Genomic DNA, 11,339 nt, shown 5'->3' with positions numbered 1-11,339 from the left:
AAAAAAAATAAATAAAAATCAAGTGAATAAAAAAATGTGACGAACAGAATAAATTGGTGAATAGAATAGAATCAGGGGCATAGAAAGGGAGTGGACTGACAATTCTCTGGGGGAAAGGTGTGTAGGGGGTGTGGGAAGAGACTGGACAAAAATCATACACCTATGGATGAGGATAGTGGCGGGGGGGGGGGGGGGGGGGAAGGGCATGGGGGGGGGGGGGGACCGGGGGGGAGGGGAGCCATGGGGGGGAAAAGAGGAACAACTGTAATAATCTGAACAATAAAGATTTATTTAAAAAAATATTAGGTAAGCTGACATCTGATGGGACAATAAAGCTTAACTGGCTTGATAGTAGGGCAAGACAGGACTGAGAGTATACAGGAACACAGAGTGAACTGTGAAGGTATCGAGTAGCAAGTCTAAAGGGTGCTCAGGAGTAGTCAGGGGAACTACAACATGGGATCATCACCTGGCCTTCGTGGTTCCAGCGGGATCCTCGTTAAATCATGTTTCTGTGCTTGTTTCCTAACTTGTTAAATGGGTCTGTCATTTAGCCCTCAAGCTTCAGAGGGTGTCTGAAGGCTAAATGAGTCCGTGCAAGTGCTCTGAAAAGGTAAAGCACTATACAAATGGAAATATTAAAAAAGTCAATATTGCCCTGGCCAGTATGGTTAAGTGGTTAGAGTGTAGCTTGTACACCAAAGGGTTGCAGGTTCAATTCCTGGGCCCTATAGGATACCTAGCACACAAAGCCACTGTATCAACACAGGGAAACAGCCAAAATGGATATAGAGTTCAAAACCACTAGAGCATGTACCTGGGTTGCAGGTTCCATCCCTGATCCTATTGAGTTGCATGTGGGAGGCAACCCATCCATGTGCCTCCCTCACATAGATGTTTCTTTCTCTCTTTGCCTCCCTTCCACTATCTCTGAAAAATCAATGGAAAGAATATCCTCGGGTGAGGATTAACAAGGTAAATAGTATTGAGCTATCCTTAGAAATCATGGCAGAGCCCATACTCAGGCATGGGAGAAATGAGTGGAAACGTATCCAAGGAGAATAATCTTGCATGCACAAGATTAAGCATGCAATGTGGACAGTTTCACATTCAATGTGGCCTTATAAATGAAAACCTCATAAAAGGGCTTTGCTGATCGATGTCTCTCTCACATCAATGTTTCTCTCTCTCCCCCTTTTAAAATCAATGGAAAAAATATATCCTTGGGTGAGGATTAACAATAAAGAAATAAACAGAAAAGTCTTCAGTATTGAAATATTGTTTAAAAATTTTTCTATAGTGATTTCCGTAGGAAGTATACCTTTGGACCGTAGTGACTATTTGCCTAACTGGCTTGAACTTGAGCAACTACACTCTCTCTCATGATGTCTACTACGGAGTCTCTGTTTCTATATAGCGAGGAAAATGCAGGCCACTTCATGTACCCCAAGCAGGTTTCTATCCAGCTTGTGACCTGGACTGAATCGCCAGTTGCTGTTAAGACTACAGAAACAGGTAGGGATTGTGCTTTGTCAGTCCTCCGATGGCATTCCAGGCACTGTCCTCACTTTAAAAAGCCACTCTTTCATACAGCAGTGTACTTCCTGCCCTGGCCTCCAGCATCTCTGGGCTTACCTCTCTCTTCTGCACCTGGCACTCAGCCATGCTTGCCTTTCAGAACCTCCATGTGCAGACTTCCGCACAGGCTGCTCCACCGGCCACGCTTCCCGGCTCATCTTCCTTTCCTGGGTTCCTTCCATGATCAGTTCTTTTAACAGTCTCTTGAGCACCCTTCCCAAGTCTGGGTTAGCCCCTTTCCAGCACTCCCCTCAGGACAGCATGTCATGTGACTAACTGCACACTTCATCACGTCCCAGCTGACCACTCTTGTGAAACAGTCACATATAGTCTTGGTCACGAATGCCTCCACCACTTAGCACAGTACCAGGGCTTTGAGGTGCATAATGCATTTCTGAGGCCTGAGCTGTTGCTGTGAACTCTTGGCACACACCAGTTCAGTGAGACAGCCTTCACTTCTCCACTAGAAGACAGTACCCTTGGGGTTTAGGAAGCCAAAAAGTAACCGACTGTGAAATGGCCACCTGGAAGAGCCACTGCCATCTTAACCTATGAAAATTCTGTACCTGCAGGATTAGCCACCGTACATCAGAGGAGAGCTGTTAGGGCAAAGGAGGAAGAAGCCAACAGTGGAGTGAGTAGTAAATGTTCATTCTGAAAACTTTCTGGGGTGACCATGTGGTTTAAAAAAACATAGCCCTGGCCAGTTTAGCCCGGTGGATGGAGCGTTGGCCTGCAGACCGCAGGGTCCCAGGTTTGATTTCAGTCAAGGGCACATGCCCGGGTTATGGGCTCAATCCTCATTAGGGGGTGGGCAAGAGGCAGCCAATCAGTGATTCTCCGTGATCATTGATGTTTCTTTCTCTCCCTACCTCTCTGAAATCAATAAAAATATTTTTTAAAAAATAAAAAAAATCACATCTTTGTATATAAAAGGCTAAGTGACTGATGGCTGGTACATATGACACGCACAATTTAAAAATAGATGTTGACTCACGCATGTGCGATACATATAAAGCTCTTGCTGGTGCCAACTGCATATGTTTCGATCTGTCATTGTTAATTGTGAATTTGGTTGATACTTCTATTATAAAGGGCGAATAGTGATATTAAAATATTTCTTCTAGTTAATTTCCTTTCAATGTGCACAAATCCATGCACTGGGCCACTATTTACATATTAAGTCAAGTTTTTTTAGTTAATATTACATGAAATAGAGAAATTCATAAAGATCACCATTACTGTAGTAGTCAATGTCTTTTTAGTTTTCTGCTATGAATGTTTAAGATACTGAATGTGCTCTGCCAGTGTGGCTGGTTGGAGCATCATCCCATCCACCAAAAGGTCACAGGTTTGATTCCCAGTCAGGGCACATACGTAGGTTGCAGGTTTGATCCCTGGTCGAAGATTTCCAACTGACATGTCTCTCTTATATCAATGTTACTCTCTTCCACTCTCAAAATCAATGGAGGCTGGCCAGTGTGGTTCAGTGGTTGAGCGTCAACCCATGCATGAACCGAAAGGTCATGGGTTTGATTTCCAGTAAGGGCACATGCCCGGGTATGGGCTTGATCCCCAGTAGAGGTTTGCAGGAGGAAGCCAACCAATGTTCCCCTCTCATCGATGTTCCTATCTCTATATCTCTCTCCCTTCCTCTCTTGCTAAAATCAAGTTAAAAAAAAAAAGTCAATGGAAAAAATATCCCATATCCTCAGGTGAGGATAAAAAAAGTTATGGCGTGCTTTTTGAAAAGAGGTAGTTTCAATTGTGACCATCTGTATCTATTGTACAAGTAGTGTTAGACATTGCTTATATCCCAGCAGAGTAGCAATCTCTATGGACAGTTTATCTATATAAAGCCTAAGTGACTCTTACGACTGGTTGACCAGTTGCCATGACACACACTGACCACCAGGAGGTTCAGAAGCTCAATGTAGGAGCTGCCCCCTGGTGGTCAGTGCGCTCCCCCAGCCAACCTCCCAAGGCCCTTCCTCCTGGCTGGCCAACCTCCTGCAGCTTCCCTCCCTCCCCCAAAATGGCCAGCCAACCTCCCGCGGTGCCTCCCAGCGGCTGGCCCCCCTCCCCTGCTTAGGCCTTGACTGCCAGCCAGGCCGAGGGACACCACCCATGCGTGAATTTGTGCACCGGGCCTCTAGTCACTTATAAAGCTAAAGCAGCAGTGTTCTAATTGTAGTAGGTACATTTGGGACTGACAGGATAAACATGAATACTAGTAAGGGATGAATACTACATTGTGAGCACGATGCTTTGGTTATCAGCAGCTGGTACTGCAGGAGTTATAATGGATTCAGAAGGTACCAGTGAGCCATTCAAAGACCCCGCCCCCCCCAAAGCCAATGAATGATTATAATGTCTCTCCTATATCCTCAATTCTATGGCTTAAGATGATAGACTGATAACTATTCACTTCTAGTTATTTTAGGACATAACATACTTTTTAGATCCATGGATGACACTAAATTATAAACTGTTTAAATATCCAGAGTATTTTAGCAAAGACAGGTTCTAAAAATCATAAAATCAGATAGATTAATAATGATATAGATATCAAGATTAGATTACAAATGTTGGTCATGGTTCCTACCCACTATCTTAGTGTTAAAGATGTCATGAAGAAAAAAAAAATACCCCATCAAATACCCCAATATTTATAGACATAGGGGTTGTCAAAAGGTCTTTCTCTGACTTCAGCAAAGAGAAACAATCCAAAGTTTATCCTTTAACTACTGGTTTAACTCTAATACAAGTTAATACTATTTCTCCTACTGCAGCAAATTCTCATTTTCTCAAGGCCTTTTTTTCAACTTTTCTGGAAACAAAATGTCATATTTGCCACCTTCAAATTAAAATGTTATCCTCATAAATATTATGTACCAGGTTGGTATATTCACTTAGATGCTTTCCATATTTCAGGGTAAACAAAGACATGTATTTAGAGCTGTATTAATTATTATTAAAGCAAAACACAATCCAACCAAATATCAAGAGAAATTATGACCTTCCCATGCAGTTGTCTGATACAGAAAACATTGATTTTGACATATCTCTTTTTATTCAAATACCGTTCGGATCACTCATGGTCCAAGAATATTCAAATAATAAACCAAAAAAAATCCCAGATGGTAAAGATTGGTTTTCAAACATTATAGCCAATGATGCTGCGCTTGCCGATGATCTCGCCGACATAAAACCACATCCACACCTCAGTGGCCACCAACCCATTCAGCAGAGCTTCCTGGGGGGGTGGGAGGGGAGACAAAAAAGGAAGCATAAACTTTAATGTACACCTTTTTGTTACACATTTAAAACTATTATTTTATAGGATTAAGTGACAGAGAACATAAGGATGCCATAAAATCAGCAGTTTTAGTCAAAATCAAGAATGACTGATGTTAACTTTTGTTCAACTGCTGAGAAGCTCTGAAATCAGTTATGTAAGGTAAGTAGTTTGGAGCTTATAACTTCTTTTAAGCAGCCTTTAAAGATCTGAACTGACTTAACACTTTCATTATTAGTTTATGAGACACTTTATGAGCTCCACAACAACCCACATCCTGGAAATAGCTGACACATTAAGTCAGGGCATTCATGAAAGGATGGCTATGGGAAGAAGGCAAGTCTCTGAATAGACATTTCTGATAGAGAAAAATCTGTTGAAAAATAAAAGACTCTGTTCTTCTCCTTTAGACATCATTTTTATGCACTTATTATTTGCCTTAACTCTTGTATTTAGGAATTATTCAGTTTCACAAATCAGTGTTTTACTGCCTTGAAGAGAAAAAGTAAATAGTTCCAGAAAGCACTATTATATGTAAGTGCAAATATGGATCTTGAAACTCTAATTGAAAAAAATACCCTTCCCCTTCATATTAGATCAGAAATACTGGAAATTTCCTGAAAAAAAAAATTCGTATTTTCCAGGATGTTGTTTCTTAAGTCAGCAATAATTTAGTTGTTTAGGGTTTTTCTCCTATGCTTCGATCACGCAAGCAGATATAAAATACAAGTTCCAGCCTGGCCGGCCTGGCTCAGTGGTTGAGCGTCCACCTGTGAACTGGGAGGTCATGGAACAATTCCCCAACCTGGGTTAGGGTTCGATCCCCAGTGTGGGGCATGCAGGAGGCAGCCAATCAATGATTTTTTGTCATCATTAATGTTTCTCTCTCTCTTCCCCTTCCTCACTGAAATAAAAATAAACTAGAAAAAAATAAAAGTTTCAAATTCTTATAATTTTTAATTTTATCTTCACACAATTCAATAATCCTTTATAGCATATTATATGCTTGTTAGGTTTTGATATTTTTATCCTTCATGTGAATGTCAGCTACCTGCTTGTGATATATTCTAAGAGATCTTTTCACCAAATTGAGAATAGTTCTGACTACAGATGAAAAAAGTACAAGAATGAGCAAAGTAAGCCCTTCTATGTTAGCGCACTCACCAAAACAGGAAGAGAAAAATGTTGCCCAGTAAAACACTCACTTCTTTGTTACAGCAATAGAAAAGTAAGATATAGAACAGCCCAATCAACCAGCAGTCAAGAGATTATCTCTCATTGTTACTTTCAGCCTTACTGGGAAATACATATATTAATCAAAACAATCAGAAAAATCCCAAAGGAAGACATTTTCTGTTATGCATATGCTATTAGTTAATTAATTAACCCTCACCTGAGGATATTTTTAAAAAAAATTGATTGCAGAGAGAGAAATATCGATTGGCTGCCTCCTGTTTGCACCCCAACTGAAGATGGAACCCGCATCTCTTGGTGTACTGGATGACGCACCAACCAACTGAGCCGCCTAGCCAGGGCCAGACGTTTTCATTTAGCACATAGTTACCTTAACGGTGAGCTGTTTGAAGCTGCCAGTTTGAGCACTCCGGACTATTTTTTTGAAGCTCTGAATAGCTGTAGGGATCTCAGCAGGGGTTGGAGGAATCAGCTCAACCTTGGCATAGTGCCAAAATGTGGCCAATCGAGGCTTCGAGTAAGTCACAGCAGCTGGAAAACAAAACAAAAACAGTAGGATGAACTCACCAGAGACCGAAAGCAGCAGATGTACGGGCTGGACACACGTTTATTCAGGCATCAACCACTCACGGCTGGCATTAAATGTGCGCCGGGAGTGAAGGTCAAGGCGGCTCCCTGGTCATAAGGGCCTTTTAAAGATGCAGAACACCTTTGTCACAAGGAAGTTCAATCAGGCAGAAGTATAAGCACATTCAATTTTGCCAGACTTCACCAGTGGGCAGTGAGTACTGTTACTTTATTTATTTATGAACTAGAGGCCTGGTGCCCGAATTTGTGCACAGGCGGGGAGGGGACATGGGAGGTTGGCTGGCCAACCCCGCCCCCGATCGGGGTTGGTGGGGAGCCGATCAGGGGTGGGGCTGCAGGCAATTGGCCAGCCAGCCCCGCCCCCTAGTCGAACTCCCAGGTTGAAGGGACAATTTACATATAATAAAATGTAGGATGGCAAATCTAGTTATCTGTAAAGTTATTAGAAGTTGGACTGAAAAAAAGAAAACAGCAGTAATGTAACACTTTCTTGGTAGAGAGATCAGAAAATTTGGAGGGAAGAGGAACAGTTGGGGAGGAAAGGAGCTATGCAGAATGGCATCCTTCAGAATAAGATAAAACTTGTGCCCTGGCCGGCTTGGCTCAGTGGATAGAGTGTCGGCCTGTGGACTGAAGGGTCCCAGGTTTGATTCCGGCCAAGGGCACAGGCCTGGGTTGCGGGCTCGATCCCCAGTGGGGGGTGTGCAGGAGGCAGCCCTTCAATGATTCTCTCATCATTGATGTTTCTATCTCTCTCTCTCCTTCTCCCGTTCTCTCTGAAATCAATAAAGAAATATATTAAAAAAAACCCAAAAAACAAAACTTGTCACAATATTGGCCATAAATCCAGATGGAATTGTACATTAGCATCCATTTTTGGTATCCTTATCAATATGTGATGGACTAAATCTTTTACAAAAGCACAGTTGATCCTCCTTCAAAACATTACAAATAATAAAAATAAAACCTACATATATTGTTAAGAGCTGCCAAAACTCAAATCTATTACCAATTCCTCAAAGTATTTACTATTTCAGGAAAAGAAGATTTTTAACAACCAGTGTGTAGATATAAGGCTACGGTAGTGATTTCATCAAGAGGAAGGCATTTTATTAAAAAAAAAATTACAAGACAAATGTAATAAAAGCACAAATGCATGAACATCCACAAAGTGTCTATTGTTCAAAGATAGATTCAAAGCTTCTAGTACTTTTTCTATTATTAATTGCCTGTGTTTAGTATTTCACTACTCTTAGAATTACTATTTCCTTCATCCTCTGTGCTTAAGGCTATGGGCAAATATTTTTTTTTAAATATATTTTATTGATTTTTTACAGAGAGGAAGGGAGGGATAGAGAGTTAGAAACATCGATGAGAGAGGAACATCGATCAGCTGCCTCCTGCACACTCCCCACTGGGGATGTGCCCGCAACCAAGGTACATGCCCTTGACCGGAATCGAACCTGGGCCCCTTGAGTCCGCAGGCCGACGCTCTCTCCGCTGAGCCAAACCGGTCAGGGCAAGGGCAAATATTTTTTAAAATTGATTTTATGGAGAAAGGGAGTGGGGGAGGGGGAGGGGGAGGGAGAGGGAGAGGAGACACCGATTTGTTGCTCCACTATTTATGCATTCGTTGGTTGATTCCTGCATGTGCCCTGACCGTGATGAAACCTGCAACCTTGGTGTGTTGGGACAATGCTCCAAACAACTAGCAGCCAGGACAGTGGGAACTTTAAGGAGACACAAAGTTCTTGGAGATAGCTCTGAACAGAACGATAAATGCCCGAAGATGGGGCTGTCAGAAAGTGCAGAGTCTGCCCTGGCCAGTGTGGCACAGTTGGTTGGGCATCATCCTGTGCACCAATAGGTGGCTGGTTTGATTCCCAGTCAGCACACATCCCCACTAGGGGGTGTGAGGGAAGCAGCTGATTATGTTTCTCTCCCTCTCCCTCCCTCTCTCTTTAAAAATCAATAAAAACATTTTTTAAAAAAGTACAAAGTCTGTGTAACTCTTTAAAATTTAATCTTTAATTTCACCCTTAAAAAAAAAATCAGTACACTGTACACAAACAGTGTTCTTTAGGAGAAAAGTTACAGCTAGAAAAGCAAAGCAAGAATAAATCCCACATTACTGGATTAGAGTTGGAGACATTCATATGAATTTATGTTTAATATATGCATACAGAAACAATCCTATATAATAAAACCCTAATATGCAAATCTACCAAACTGTGGAATGACTGCTTGCTATGACAGGCACTGACCACCAGGGGGAAGATGCTCAACGCAGACTGCCCCCAGTCGATCATGCACCAGTAGGGTCCTTGGCCTGGCCTACACCCTCTCACAATCTGGGACCACTCAGGGGATGTTGGAGAGCTGGTTTCGGCCTCATCCTGCAGGCCAGGCCAAAGGACCCCACTAGGGACCCTACCCGTGCACTGGGCCTCTAGTTATATACATGCATGTGTACACAGGTTTAGTGTGTACACACATACCCTTGTTCACCAAGAGGGCCTAGAACAATGATATAATTTAATAGCAAGGAATATATCTAGTGCAGCTGTGGGCAAACTACAGCCCGCGGGCCAGATCCGGGCCGTTTGAAATGAATAAAACTATTGAAAAAAAAGACCGTACCCTTTTATGTAATGATGTTTACTTTGAATTTATATGAGTTCACACAAACACTCCATCCATGCTTTTGTTCCGGCCCTCGGTCCAGTTTAAGAACCCATTGTGGCCCTCGAGTCAAAAAGTTTGCCCAGCCCTGACTAGTGCCCAGCTTTTAGTTCCAAAAAACCATTGTCCAATAAAAAGGAACTAGGGGCTCCTTGGAGAAATGGCTGATTCTGAGGCTGGGGCAAGGAAAGTAAAAAATGAGCCTGAGGCATCTTTTAGAACCAGGAAGTAAAGGGGGCAGTCAGGACCGCGGTGCCAAGCCGAAGAGTTCTCAATGGTTACAGGCACAACCTGAGCACACATAAAGAACATGCTTCTGGAGGTACGGAGTGTGAAGTAATGCAGAGTCCATACAATGAGGGATTGAGCAGATACATGAACGGGAAAGAGACAAATCTTTCTCACAATTCCATTTACATGTATGTAGGTACTTCTCATCCAGGAGATGGACTCCCCACTGATGGCACAGCTACCCCAGCCCCTGCTCCAGGGGTGGGAACGTCTGACCCAGACCATACAGGCCCTCAAAATCATTTGGTGTGGCCCTGCCAATGCATTAGGGGTGAGTTAATGACATGTTTGATCTAATAAAGCAGTTTATAAGTATTCAAATGGCCCTCGGCAGAAAAAAGGTTGCCCACCCCTGCCTTAGACCATGGGCTAGACTTAGTTACTTGCTTGTAAACAATAGCGTATGGACAGGGAAAAATAACTACAGTGAAGAGACCTAGGGACCATCACCTTCACCAAGCGATGAAAGCTCATTTCTCCACCGCCGTGCTGTGGGTATCCGGTGCACCCTGTGATTAGATGCACTTCACTTCTGTGGGATTCTTTCTCAAAACCCACAGCTCCAGACTGACCATGAGAAAAGCATCAGACACATCTGGATAGGAGACCATCCTTACAGGGTACTCACACATGCTTACGATACCTTAACACTGTCAGTCATGAAAGGTAAGGAAAGACTGGAAAACTGTCACACCACAGGAGGTAGGGAGATTGACAAAATGCAATGCGGCACCCTGGACTGGCTCTTGTAACAAAAAGATTAATTAAGAAAAAGAAAGAAGGGCGAGCCCTGGCCGGTGTGGCTCAGTGGATAGAGCATCGGCCTGCAGACTGAAGGGTCCAGGGTTCGATTCCAGGTCAGGGCACATGCCTGGGTTGCGGACTCAATCTCAGTGTGCGGTGTGCAGGAGGCAGCGGATCAATGCTTCTCTCTCATTGATGTTGCTATCTCTCCCTCTCCCTTCCTCTCTGAAGTGCATAAAAATATATTTAAAGAAGAAAAGGGGGAAATCCAAATAAAGTATCAAGCTTAGTAAAAAGGGAAAAAAAAGATACTCTGAACTTTGTGGGGAAATTTAATGCTAACATGACTTAATTTGTAAGATTCTGTGTCCTCCAAGAGAATTAACAGATACAGTAATTTTAATTAGACATCTGACATTCACATTTAATAAGCTGAGCCATATTATAAAGCAAATATATTTCCACTTTCACATTCTGACTCCATTTGACTTCTCCTTTCTGAGTACTTTTGCAAGAATAACGACCATTATCTTTCAATTATTCAAAATAGTAAAAAATTTACCTATTTCATGATAAAGTTATTTTTGTACTGCCTTTCTTTTTAGATTTTATTATTAAAATTCGTTTGCATTTCACCAACACACACAATCTAAATGATCTGAAAGCCACTTGAAACTTAAAAAAATTTTTGCCTCATATCATTCGAAGTCCAAAGAATGAAACCCTCGATCCTTCTCTTTTCACTTATGTAAAACTAGAGCTGTGGGAGATGTGTGGACTGTTTACATAACTAGGAGAACAGCCACTGACAGTGCCTCCACGGCTGGTCTGCCGATGGAGGAGAGCAGAACATACCAATAACAGTGTATTTTAAAAACCTATTCGCATTTCATAATCCAATGTGCGCGCCAGCTCCTCAGATCCGCACTCGGCGCTGACGGGACACCCGCATCCGAGAAGCGGC

General features: G+C 42.4%; 1 protein-coding gene across 1 annotated transcript in view; it reads right to left on the bottom strand.

Annotated features, from left to right (window-relative positions):
• Positions 1-4,628: 4,628 nt before the first annotated feature.
• The window catches only part of ATP5L (ATP synthase, H+ transporting, mitochondrial Fo complex subunit G), a 7,669-nt gene continuing 958 nt past the window's right edge, over positions 4,629-11,339 (bottom strand). The window contains exons 2-3 of the mRNA XM_006761567.2: positions 6,441-6,601; positions 4,629-4,834 (exon numbers count right to left, since the gene is read on the bottom strand). Coding sequence (XP_006761630.1) covers positions 4,736-4,834; positions 6,441-6,601 — 260 coding nt within the window. The 3' untranslated portion in view covers positions 4,629-4,735. The remainder of the gene's footprint in view (positions 4,835-6,440; positions 6,602-11,339) is intronic.

This window comes from Myotis davidii, unplaced genomic scaffold (genome assembly GCF_000327345.1).
Source record: "Myotis davidii unplaced genomic scaffold, ASM32734v1 scaffold97, whole genome shotgun sequence".
Classification (NCBI taxonomy): domain Eukaryota; kingdom Metazoa; phylum Chordata; class Mammalia; order Chiroptera; family Vespertilionidae; genus Myotis; species Myotis davidii.
This window is presented reverse-complemented; position numbering and strand designations above follow the sequence as displayed.